Source organism: Onychostruthus taczanowskii, unplaced genomic scaffold (assembly GCF_017590055.1).
Source record: "Onychostruthus taczanowskii isolate IOZ18803 unplaced genomic scaffold, ASM1759005v1 scaffold6, whole genome shotgun sequence".
In the NCBI taxonomy this organism is placed as follows: domain Eukaryota; kingdom Metazoa; phylum Chordata; class Aves; order Passeriformes; family Passeridae; genus Onychostruthus; species Onychostruthus taczanowskii.
In genome coordinates, this window is record NW_024503679.1 from 17,035,450 (window position 1) to 17,048,497 (window position 13,048).

Consider the following 13,048-nt stretch of genomic DNA (forward strand, 5'->3'; position numbering starts at 1 on the left):
TCCAGGTGCTCCTGTGGTGGAAAACGCTGAGTTTTTCAGGGTTGGTAGATGTGACACAGAGGATGCAGAGGTGGCAGCGTGTCCTGCTCCCTCTTCATTTCCCTGTGGAAAAACTCGTTTGAGTAACGACTGCAGACGCTGAGGTGACGAACAGGGGGAACAGGTACTTTTTTTAAACTTCATTTTATTTTTTCCTTTGGAAATGCAGCCTCTCACAGCCATGCTGTCACAGTTAAAATAAGGTTTAAATTACAGGGCTGGCTGTGGCTTTTTCCCTTTCTTTCAGAATTTTTGCCAACTTGCAATTTACTTAATGAAATCCTGCTATTTCGTTTAACGGGGATATTTTTTGCAGATGTTGATTTAACCCAGCTTTATAAAATATGTGAACTGTGCAGTTTCTTTCCTATTTTTAACAATTTAAAGATTCTAGTGCAGGACTTAACAGAGTTTATAACACCAGTATCTGTTTGTACCATGTGGGAGTGGGGTTGGACGATGAGGCTTCCACATCATCCACAGCCCCATCAGAAACAGTGTGAAATGCTGCAATAACGGGCAAAAATTACCCAAACTGGGAATCTGTGTGAGCTTTGTGAATGTATTCCTGGAAAAGTATCCAACCCTGGCTTTACACCCAGTTATTCTTCAGGGTTCTTGCAGGGGGAGTCTCTAAATCCATGTGGATTCTTTATATGTGTGATATATATGGAATGAGGAAAAAAAATGGGTCTGGTTTAGGCTGGTGACAAGCTGCCTTTTTAATGTGTAATGCCTGGTGTTTCCCCCAGTATTCCTCACTTTATTTTTTAGAGCGGATTTCCCCGGAGGGAGGGGAGGAATCTGATGTTTCTCCTGCAGTGCTGAGCTGAGGGAGTGCAGTGTTGAACTCATTATCCCTGAGGATGCCTTCACGTGCTCCCTTAATCTCCCTGGCCTTGATGTACAAAGAGCCCGACCTGCTCCCCTTCCTCTCCTTCCCTTTTCCTCCCCTTGGGAAGGTCATTTATTTGGTGCTTCTTCTGCAGTTTCTGAGTTCAGCCTTTGCTTTCAGCCCCAAAACAGCTCGTGGAGGAGTTGCAGCCACAAACCCTGCATAGACCAACCCTGAAAAGGTTATTTTTTTAGCTTGAAAATTCAGCTCCCAAGAAGGATGAGAGCTTGTCCTAGAAGGGTGGGAGAGTTTTTTAATCCAAGCAGTTCCACTGGCTTTGTCCTTGCTATAACTCACAGCATGGAGGGACAGGACACAGGGAGTGGCTCCCACTGCCAGAAGGAAAGGATGGATGAGATCTTGGGGAGAAATTCTTCCCTGTCAGGGTGGGCAGGCCCTGGCACAGATTTCCCAGAGCAACTGGGGCTGCCCCTGGATCCCTGGAAGTGTCCAAGGCCGGGCAGGACTGGGCTTGGAGCAGCCTGGGATGGGTGGAAGGTGTCCCTGCCATGGCAGGGGGCGGAATGGGATGAGCTTAAAGGTCCCTTCCAACCCAAACAAGTCTGGGATTCTGTGATAACTCATTAATCCTTTTCTCCTAGAATATCCCAAGCAAAGCTGGAGTTGTCTGGGATTCATATTAGTGCAGCAGGGCAGGATGTATTCCATGGAGTTCTCTGTGTATTTTGGCATTTTCCTATTTCCCCCCCCCTCCTTTTTTTTTTTTTTTTTTTTAAGAAACTGTGGTTTGTAGAAATGAAAACAAGTCCTTCTTGGCCAGGGAGGGTAATTGGTGTGAGTCACCTCCAGTCTCCATGGGCAAGTACAGGGTGAGGAATTTGGGAGATGACGCTGGGAGATGGGAACTTGCAGAGAGGTCTGGGCTGCAGTGATGCTCTTCAGTGTTGTGGGTTTCATGCAAACACATTGATTTTCATCCCCCACCCCTCCTTCACACCAGTTTTCTTGCTGTTTATCTGTGCTCTAACAGGTTTTACAGCACTGTTCTAGGGAGTATAAAAATGTGACAGTTGGACTCAATGATTTTAGAGTTACAGCTGTAACAATTCTGCAATTGTAAGAAAAGATTTGTTTGATCTTCAGGGATGGTCTTGTCCCAGGTTAGCAGAAGTGGGTGCTCTGTGCATGCACTTCTGAGCTGCTGGTTTGTGGATTTGGCAGAAGAAGGGCCCCTCCATGCACACACATGGCACAAGGGCTGTTTTCCATGGCACTCACGGTGCTGCAGATCCTTCTGGAGATGCCAGCATGGCACCCCCCCTGCTCCCCTGTGGATGTGAGGGACCGACCCTGGGGCTTAAATCCCGAGTTGCTGAAGTCATTGTTTAGTCTTTGCTTGAAGTGGGAGTCAGAGCCCGTGGATGCTGGCCACGAGCAGTTGTGAGTGGACCAGCTGCCTGCTTGGAGCGAGGGCTGGGGCGGCCCCAGCAGATGTTTACACACAATACACGGAGCAGCTATCGGAAAATCTGGCGTGTGTGGGTGCCCACGCAGCCCTGGGCACGTTGTAGGAGGGCAGGAGCCATCCCTGTGCTCCTTTCCTGGTGGGATTGCTGCACCAGGCCCTTCCAGGGCTGCTCACCCCAATCCCATCCCGGCGCTTTCAATCCCTCCATCGGGCAGGAGCCCGAGACCTCCCCGTACAGGTTTAGCCTTTCAGCATGACCAGGTTGGCCAGCACACCAGAGGGATTTGTTTCCTTGCAAAGGCCAGGCTGGCACCCAAAATCCTTTAATTCCCTGTAAAACTCCAGCAAATCCGCCACGAGCGGGGACTTGCAGGAGCCGTGGGCGTTGTGACACGCGGTGGCGGCCCCGCAGCCCTGGCTCCCGGCTGGAGGTGCCTGCGCAGACAGAGAGGCTCGGGAGAGCTTTATCAGGAGCAGGATCTTGGGTTCTGGCCAGGGAGAACAAAGCCTGAATTCCCATTCCTCTCGCAGCCCCTGTCTGCTTCCCATATATGTGAGGGCAGTGGTACCATGCTGGGGAAAAGAGCCTTTTTTTGGGGTTGCTGGGGAAGAATTATCAGATGAGGGGAGGCTTCAGCTGGAGCCCTTTTGGAGAGAAGGTTGGGTTGGAATAGAGGACCCACAGCCTCTCTGGGGTCTGTATGAACCCTCTGGCACAGGGTTGGGTTGAAAGGCAGAGTTCCCAAGCTGAGGTCTCATGTCTGCCCAGCATCAGACTCCACACCCAGCCAAGGAGGAGCAAAGCAGTTCATTCCCAGTTTGTATGGAGAAAAATATTTGTTGGGCTGCTGCTTGTGGCCCCCTCAGGGAGCCTCCTCTGTCACAGGTTGTTTTCCAGGTCGGGGATGGTTTCCTAAAGCTTTCTCAGTCCTTGATACTCGCGGTGGTGTTGGTGTGGAGCAGGCAGACGCTTGGTCTGCCCTCTGTGGCTGCTGAGTAATCAGGGTGGCCTTGGGTTTTTCAGCCCATTTGCTGCTCCTCACGTCACCTCTGGAAGCCATCAGCTCCTTCTCAGGAGTCAATCCCACGGAGGTATGAGAGCAGGGAGAGGCTCTTGCTCCAAAGGGAATGGCTGGGGCTGGAGCAGAGTGCAGGCCCTCAAAATACATCTGGTGGCAGTGTCTTGTTTGATATTGCCTTGGTTTTCCTCCCAGGGAGGCAGCTCCACTCATTTCTGATTAGGAAACTAAAAATCTGCTGCAGCCACAGCCTGCTCAGGGTCCTGTGTCCTGTCTGAGCTCCAAAGTTCCCATTTCCCTGGTGTTTTGGGAAGTGTGGATTTTCTGTGATCAGCTGGGACATCTGAAGGAGGCCTCATGAAGGGGAAGCTGAGCATTCCCCTCTGGAAATGGCAAATATGGGTTGTTCCTGGAGGGAGCTGAGCCGTAATTTGGGGTTGGGCTGTGCAAGGAGGTGGTGGTGGGCTGCCTGGCCTTTGAAGGACAGCCTTCCTGGTTTGGAGGAGCTCAGTCCCATGGATTATCCAACAGCTGGATAGAAAAAGCATCCAGTGCTGGGTCAGTGGTCCTGCTGCTGCTGGGGACCCTGATGCTCTTGGGAAGTGTGGGAAATGAGGAGGCTCAAGCAGCATCTCTGCAGCCTCCTCATGACATCCTCACCAACTCGGCCTCTGGATTCAAAACCATCTCCAGCACTCAGTGCCCCCTCCACCCTGGGAGAAACCCCTTCCTTGGAGGTCTTCTCCATCGTTAAGGATTGAGGATTAGTGCTGGTGTGAACCAGCAGGGTTTGGTTTGGTGCAGCCAAAGCCTCTGGCCCGTCCCCCTCCGCTGAGGAGATTCCCAGGCTCGGCTCCAGCGCCCAACGTGCTCTCGGCGAGCGGCGCGATGGAGGCGGGAAGGGGTGTTATTCCTGTTTCTCTTCTGAGGGACCTACTAATTAGTTTCTGCTTTTAAAAGGCTTTGAAGCGCTCAGCCGAAACTTCTCTGGGAGCGAAAACTATGATTATTTATATTTATCCCCTTTCCCAGCGCCTCGGCCCCGCCGCGGGATGCGCCGCGGCTCCGGCCGCTGGGCGGATTATCCCGCTCCCCCGGGGGATGCTGACAGCACCCACAGCTGCTCTGCCAAGCCAGAACGGCTCCCAAAGGCTGGTGAGAGCCCAGGAGATCCCATTTGGCCATCCCAATCCCTGCCCATCCCACTGGGGTTGCAGCCCCCGGATTGATGAGCAGCAGGCGCGGGAAAAGGAGCTTTGAACGTCACAGCCGTGGCTGGAAGGGAGTTCTGCCATCCCGTGATTTTTGGGGTGATTTCTCCCAGATTCTCAGCGTTTTTCAGGCTCTAGGGGAACAAAAAAGGGACTGCACATGCGGTTGGGTGGAGGACCTGAAAATGTGTGAGTTCTCAAAGTAAAAGTGGAAAAAAGGGGGGTTTCCCTCCCATTTTTGTCCTGGTTTCCCTCACCCTGCTGCAGAGGGCACATTTGGGAATGGACCTTCTCCCCTGTGAGTGGAGCTGGTGCCTTGCCAGGAGCAGGCAGAAGAAAAAGCCAATCCCAACCAGACGACGCTGGGAAGATTTTCACCAAACCTCCAGATTTTACAGAAAATCAAACAGTGGGGACCTTCCCTCGCCAAACCTTTCTCCTGAGGTTTTCACCAGCTCGTTTTTCTCCCCATTTTCCAGCTGGTTGGGGCACAGGGGTGGATGCTCACAGCGATGCCAAGCACGACCCCAGGATTTTGCTGGGTTTGGGTTTATCCAGGGCTGGTTTCCAAGAGGGAAGAAGTCCCAGGCAGGCTGTGGTTGATGACAGGTCTGATGCTCTCAGAAGTGGCAGCCAGCGTGGGCGGTGACGTTCGGGGCTCCTTTTGAAGCTGTATTTACATTGTTGTGTTCCCTCGGACGTGCCAGGTGTAACGCAGGTACCTGCACGGCCCGGGAGCTGGAAAAGCCATGGATGTGCCTGAAAGCTCTGAGCAAGACAGGCTGAGGTTAACGGAGACTGTTGGACACAAAAACATTTTGAAAACGTCACCTAAATCTCTGAAAACTTTGGCATTTAGAAGGAACACATAAAAATGTCAGGGAAAAATACCTGAGTTGGTTTTTTCCAGTTTTCACACTTGGCTGAAAAGCCTTTTCTAAAACAGGGGAGCTGGGGAGAAAAACAGTGCTAAAATACCTTAAAATCTTGTTCTGGACTGTGGATTTAATGGCCAGGGAAGGTCCATTAGAAGCAAACTCCTTGAGTTTAGCTTAAAAATAAGCTAACTGATGATGACTTCCAAATTTCCGGGCAGAACTAAACATGGCATGTGTTTTGATTTGAAGGATATAAAAAAAAATTAGCATGAGCTGATGATTTTGCAGAGTGGTTTCTTTTATGCAGAGAAAATTGTTTTCATCCTCATTCTTGGCATTGGCTCCTTGTCCTGTGTTGCTTTTGTTTCTTGGGCTGCCATGGAAATGTCCCCCTTTCCCCCCAGGCCTCTCCACACACCTCTTGCACCGGCTCTGGTGCTCGTCAGACCCTTTTTTTTGAACTAATTTAATTAATTAACCCAGCGCAAGTGTTCCTCGGAGTTAATCATCTCCTGGGTTAACAAATTAAATCTGCTGGAGGAGGAGGCTGGGGAGTAGCAGAGCTCTGCTTCAAGGGGAGGGCTGGAAGAGGAGGATGAGGATGAGGATGAGGATGAGGATGAGGATGAGGATGAGGGGCATGGTCGTGGGGAGGGCTCTTCTCAGCTGTCTTCCCATGGTTTTTGTGGGATAAAGGAGCTGGACTGGTGTCCATGGCTGCCCAACAGCCACATCCAGCACGAGGAACGTGCCTTGTGAGGGTGGAGGGGTTGGGACCCTGCAGTGACACCAGATTAATGGCAGTAAAAAATCACATTCTTGTTTTATAGTTGAGACAGGAGCTGGGCTGAATCCCTACATTCAGTGGAGTAAACCAGAAACCTGGGAGGGTTTTTGGTGCTGAGGGGCACAGAAGGTGCAGCTGGCTGTCCCTGTGGCTGCCCTTGGCCATCGGCTGGGCAGCTGCTGACTGCTTCTCAGGGCCTCTGTGAACCAGGGAGAAACTTTCCTTGGTGAAAGCTGGGACAGAGAAGGATCCTCTGTTGATGCTGGGCTTTAAGGAAAATGTCCAGGAGGAGAACCAGGGCTGCCCATCATGCTGCTTGCACCCACCTGCCTTTTCCCCTCAGCAGCCCCAGCAGCTTCCCTGGAGAACCCAAGGAGCAGTTAGGGAAGGGGACTGAACGATCCTGTTCTCACCAGGATTTTCACCTGCAGAAGCTCCTGCCCAGCCTCCTGTGTCTGTTCCCTGCTGGGACCAAGACAGGGTCACCAAGCCCTGGAGGGTGCCCCCAGGGTGCCACCCACGGCTCCCCCGAGGATGGGCAGCCAGAAGGGGCTGGTTTGTGTCCCCTGAGGGGCCCCGTGCTGGGGACAGCTCTCAGCCTCTCCCCAGCCCAAGGGGCCATGCTGGGGTTGGTGCTGGTGGCAGGGGGGCTCTGGGGGGCACAGTGATGCATTCCAGCTGAAACTTGTATGGCAGAGGTATTTTAAGTATATTGGCTTAAAGAAAATGGTTGTGAGCTTTGCTGGGGCAGATTGACAATTAATTTCTTTTCTTTTCCTTTTTTTTTTCCTTTTTTTTTCTTTTTTTTTTTTGCAGGGCCATAAAAATTCCATTTCTGCTGTGGAAACTTTTAACCCCTTCCTTACCCTGTGCTTGTTTCCAGGGGTATTAATGGGGGATTATTTTAACTGATGGCTCCCCAGTGAACTGTTAATAAATTTTGGGGAAATGTGTGTGTTCTTTGTGCTGGGCTTTTTATCTGGACCATGTTCACAGTGACCTGTGTATGGCTGTCACCTTCCTGCTTCCCTGCTCCTGTGTTTTGGGCAGTGTAAATACTGATCTGTGCTGTGGCAAAGGGGAGGAAAAAGACTGAGCATGGGTCTGATAGTCCAAAAGTGGAGTAAAAGTGAATGGAAAGGTGTTGAGGAAGGGTAACTGAGCTGCATGGCCAGTGGAGTGTGAGGCTGCCCTGTGACATAGGAGTACAGGAGGGAGGGACATGGAAATGGGGAGTGGGCTCTGTGGTGGGAGCACTTTTGAATATCCTGCTTCATTTCCAGGTTGCCCAGATGTGCATTCAAGTCCCCATCACATCTGGAGAGTGCAGTGATTTATTTTTCATGTGCATGGTCCTTCCCTATGGGCACCTCTTCAATGTGTTTTGAGAAGCTCTTCCTTGCAGCCATGTATTGAGGGGGCCATTTGACCTGCTGGGAGGAGGTTTGGTGGCTTAGGAAAAGCCAAAGAGTGAATCAGAGCCGTTTGTTTCTTGCGCTTCGTGATCTGCCCATGTTTTCCATCCTGCTTTCAAGTGCAACATCAAGCAGTGGGACTGTGCAGCGTTTTGTTTTGGAAAAAAAGCATCTTTCTTTTCTCTTTTAAAGCACTCCTTTGAACTTTACTGGCATAAAACGCTGTCAAATCACAAATAGTCTCAAACCTCAAGTTATTTTCTTTACCTCCACACTCTGCAGGGAGCGACAGCAGCAGTGCTGCTAACGCTGGCAGGATTTACAGTGTTTGCTCTCTGCATTTATTCCCAGACCCGGATTCCTCTTGCCTGAGCCACGCAGGAGCCTTTTCCCTTTAAATTCTGGGTTGGATTCTCCTATCTTGTTCCTTTATCTCTAATTGTTTGAATTCACTTTGGGGTCTGCTGCCATCGCTACGTGGAGGAAGCAGCAGCGGAGGAGGGAGTAAACAAGAGGCAGAGTTGCAGCCCCTCCATCTGATGGATGAAGGTGGCTTTGATGGAGGAGATAGCCCTGACGCCAGCCCCTCTGGAGCTGCTACAAGTTGTAGCTGCCTACAATGATAGTTGTTAAAAACCCCTCCTGTACCACTGCGGGACTCAAATATTTTCCTTTCTTCAAAAAGAACGCTAACAAGCCCGCCTCTGTTCTAGCAGAAGTGGGAGGGGGGGGAAAAACAGAACAAAAAGTGGATTTTCTTGTCTGTGCATAAAGGGCAGCATGGAAAAAAAGAGGAGGGAAAAGTGGAATATTTATTTAAAAGGCAGAGGAGGAGGTGGTGGTGTGCCGGCCGCCCCTGCTCTCTGCAGAGTGGTAGTGGCTAATAGCTGGAGGCGAAACTAATACTTGGCAGGGGATGAGACACAGCACAGGCCCCCCTGATTTGGGGGCTTGCTGAAGTGCTTGTTTTATGTCAGGCCTGCGGGATGAGTTCATCTTTGCAGGAATTGGTTGAGTGCACTGGGAGATAAAAGGAGGGAGAGGAACCCACCGCAGCACGGGGAGCGCTGGGAGAGGGACCCTGCGACAGCTTCCTGCAGGCAGGGGCTGCTCAGATGAGCCTTGAGCTGTCCCCTTCCAGGGGGTTACTTCCCTGTGGGTTACTTTTTTTTTTTGGATTTTAAACTTTCCTCTCCCTTGGCCAGAAGAAGTGGGTTGAAAGGAAACTTCTCACTTCTTGAGGTGCAGTTACCTGAAACTCGTGGTCACCTGTTTGAAGGAGCACAGGACTTCTCCAGGAGGGCTGTGAGCTGGCACTGCCAGGCAGGGGCTGTGGGGTGACAGAGATGAGGCAGTGGGCTGCATTCATGGATGGATGGAGGGAAGTTCCTGCCATAAATTGCATGGAAATGCTTTTAATAAAGCTATTTCACATGCATGTGAAACGCATTCCTTCCCCTGTTTTCATGGATGATTTTGCTTAGATGTTTCCCAGTTCCTGGAAAGGACAGATGGCACCAGGGCTGTTGGCACCTCCAGCAAAATATTTTTTGTAGGATAGACACTGTTTTCCTCCAGCTTTACTTTCCCCCCCTTGGATATTAATTTGCACTAAACCATGAGAAACTCCTATTTAAATGTTTATTGCTGACTCTTCCCCTGGTTAATGGAGCTGCTGGGGACACTGGAGGTTTGAAGTTGTCCCATCCTTAATCTGTAAGGGAAATGCAGGGGCTGAGCAGTAGTTTCTCGAAAATGTAATAACAAAACCAACATAGCTAATGGGCATGGAGGGCTTTGAGGAGGTTGGGAGGTTAAACAGATGCAGAGCTCAGTAATTGCTACCAGCCTCCAGCCCCGGCACATGAAAGGCCCTGAGCTGCTGTGCAGCCCCCAGATCACTTGAGTGGGACAACAGCAAAGTTCAGTGTTTGGGGAGAGCTTTGGGGAAGGCATTGGGAGCATCTGTAGGATGTCCCAGGGGAAAAATGAGTGTGGAAGCTGGATGCTGTGGAAGATGGATGGGTCTCTTAGCACCCTGGTTTAGTGGAAGTTGTCCCAGTTGGTGGCAAGGGGATGGACTGAGATGGTGTCCCCAAAAATGTGACCTGTGGTGGGTGAGGGGGGAAACACTGACATGGTTCCCCCCAAAATGTGACCTGTGGTGGGTGGAGGGGCTGCTTCAGGCTGATGAGCACTGCCCACAGCAAAGGGCATCCTGCTGCCTCCCCGCCTGCCCCGCCACCTCCTCCCCCACGGCCCTCCCCTTAAATTTGTATAGTTACAACTCCAGTTAAACTCCAACAAAGCCGCTTAATTCAAAGCTGGTTAATGGGGAGGGGAGCCCGGTCTCCTCCGGGGTAATTTGAGCCTGAAAAGAAGCGGGGCTGGAGGGCTGTGCCTGAAATCCGGTGTGTCAATGGGGGCTCTGGAGCAAAATAATGGCATCACCCCGCGGGCGAGTTAATGGGACATGATGGCACGGAGGCACCGGGGTCAGCAGGCCGCGGGCACGTGAGGGATTGTCAGGGAGCTTAATGCCGGCCACGGAGCGCGGCTGGCCCGGAGCAGAGCTCCTTGCTGGAAATTCCACGGCGGTTTTCCGTTAACCGGTGTGGTAGGAGCAGGAATGATGTTCAGCAAGTGGTTAATTCGCCCTCTTTGGGGCTCCTTCTTTTCCTGTCTTCCTTCTGGAGAGATCATAAATTCTGGAGGCATCATAGATTAAACAGATTTCTGGCAGCCTGCGTCCCTCCCGTCTTCCCTGAGTGTAATTCCTAGAAAGAAGAGACGTCTCTCATTGTCTGGAGAGAGTTCCAGTGGGTTTTTAGAAGGACATGTATAGTTCATAGCAGCTACTCCCCCTTGGCATGAAATACTTCCTCAGATTTCATGTTCCCCTTGGGAACATCAGCGTCGCTGTCAGAGAATATTACATGGAGGAGACACCCGGCGGGTCACTCATCCAGGCACATCCTGGACATCCCTGGGGGTCAGCTGGGCACAAGTTGGGCTTGGAAGGTGGGGCTGCAGGAGCACAGGGATGCTGGGGAGCCACCAGGCTCAGGATACCAGGACAGTGTCCGTGCCAGATCCAGTGGGAGGAATGCAAATATCCTAAGGACACGTGGGCCCAGCTGTGCATGCAGGGTTGGACATTAAATTGGAGAGGGAGATGTGCTGAGCTCATGGGAGATGGTGGGTGTCCTGTCTCCAGCCTGGGCTTGAGCTGCCAGTCTTGCTGGCATTTGATGTAATTGAAGACAGGATTTGGGTTGAGCACAAGCTTTGGGTTGAAGATGGACTTTGGGTTGAGCACAAATTTTTGGGTTGAGCACAAACTTTGGGTTAAACACGAGTTTGGAAGTGAACGCAAATTTTGGGTTAAATACGAGTTTGGGTTGAACGCAAATACGGGGTTGAACATGAAGTTTGTGTTGAACACAAGTTTTGGGTCGAGCACAGGTTTTGGGCTGAGCATGAACTTCAGGTTAAATACAAATTTAGGTTGAATATGGAGTTTGTGTTGAACACAAGTTTTAGGCTGAGCACGAACTTTGAGTTAAATTCCAGCTTTGGCTTGAGCTCAAGTTTTGAGTTGAGTGTGAAATTTGTGTTGAACGCAAGTTTTGGGTTGAGCACCATCTTTGGGTTGAACACCAATTTTGGGAAGACCATAAAATTTGGGTTGAACACCATCTTTGGGTTGAACATGAAGTTTGTGTTGGACGCAAGGGCTGGGTTGAGCACAAGTTCAAGTTCTCACTGAGCAGAGCTGATGGGTGGGAGGAGCTGTTTCCCAGGCTCCACCCCTGTGGTTTCCCAGGTGATCCCAGCACTCCTGACTCCCTCTCTGTCCCCACAGACGCCAGCACGTCGCCCGATGCCGTGAAGAGGAGCCATTGGTGCAACGTGGCCTACTGGGAGCACCGGACGCGCGTGGGCCGCCTCTACACAGTGTACGAACAGTCTGTCAGTATCTTCTACGACCTACCTCAAGGAAACGGCTTCTGCCTCGGACAGCTAAACCTGGACAACAGGAGCGAGACTGTGAGAAGGACTCGAAGTAAAATCGGCTACGGGATTTTACTGAGCAAGGAACCGGACGGGGTGTGGGCCTACAACCGCAGCGAGCATCCCATCTTCGTCAACTCCCCGACACTGGACATCCCCAACTGTAGGACTCTGATCGTGCGCAAGGTGATGCCGGGCTACTCCATCAAGGTGTTTGACTACGAGAAGTCCTGCCTGCTGCAGCACACGGCCGAGCTGGATTATGCAGACGGGCCCTACGACCCCAACAGCGTCCGGATCAGCTTCGCCAAGGGCTGGGGGCCCTGTTATTCCAGACAGTTCATCACGTCGTGTCCGTGTTGGCTGGAGATCTTACTCAGCAACAACCGGTAACGGTCAGCCTCCCACGAAAGGAAAACGTCAACAGCAACAGCAAAACACACACACACAAAAAGAAAAAAAAAAAAAAAAAAAAAAAAAAAAAAAACACAGACTATCCCAAATATCATCTACCTAGATTTAATATAAAGTTTTATATATTATATGAAAATATATATTATACTTGTAATTATGGAGTCATTTTTACAATGTAATTATTTATGTATGGTGCAATGTGTATATGGACAAAAAACAGAAAATGCACTTTGGCTTATATAATTCTTTCAATACAGATTTTTAAAAAAAAAGAAAAAAAACAACAAAAATTATACAGCAAAAATAGGAGAAAGCCCTAATTTTGATGTATGGTTTTTTGAAATATTATTAATACCCAGACAAAAAGCTAATACCAGTCACTCATTGATAATAAAGTATTCGCATTATGGGGGGGGATTTGTCTTTTTTCTTCCCCCCCCAGCTGAAGTTGGCAGCAGTCAGGGGGGTTCCAGGGGGCAGCTGCTGTCTCCCATCTCAGCCAGGACCCTGGAAAAGCAATAAATGAGTTGGAAGGCTGCAGCTGGCTCCAAGAGGAGGGTGAGTGAGGCAGGAAGCACTGGGAGGAGGTGAGAGGAAGATCTGTAGCTCTTCTCACTCAGGGCTGTCTGACCTCTGTGATAACACAGAACAACATGGTGAGGATGAGGGTGCACATCCACACTGTGCAGATTGATCATCATCAGTGCTAATCAGTAGGTCTTGAGAAAAGCAGAATACTGCACGGCCACAAAGCTGCCCAGCAGGACCAGTTTGGATTTTTGTCCTTTCCCAGGGGTTGTCTGTGAGCCCTGCACGTCCCAGACGTGTTTGATGGTTGAGAAACAAATGGAGGTTTTGGACAACTCATGGTTGGGTGGGTCCTCCACTGGAGCATGGCCTGGATTTTGGGAATGTCTCCAGTGCCTCAGAGGAGCCATGAGCAGCTT

The 13,048-nt window shown here is 50.6% G+C and overlaps 1 protein-coding gene across 1 annotated transcript in view; it reads left to right on the forward strand.

Annotated features, from left to right (window-relative positions):
• Positions 1–12,508, forward strand: part of SMAD6 (SMAD family member 6) — a 37,992-nt gene extending 25,484 nt beyond the window's left edge. The window contains 1 exon segment of the mRNA XM_041418797.1: positions 11,539–12,508. Within this exon segment, the coding sequence (XP_041274731.1) occupies positions 11,539–12,080 (542 nt within the window). The 3' untranslated portion in view covers positions 12,081–12,508.
• Positions 12,509–13,048: the final 540 nt, after the last annotated feature.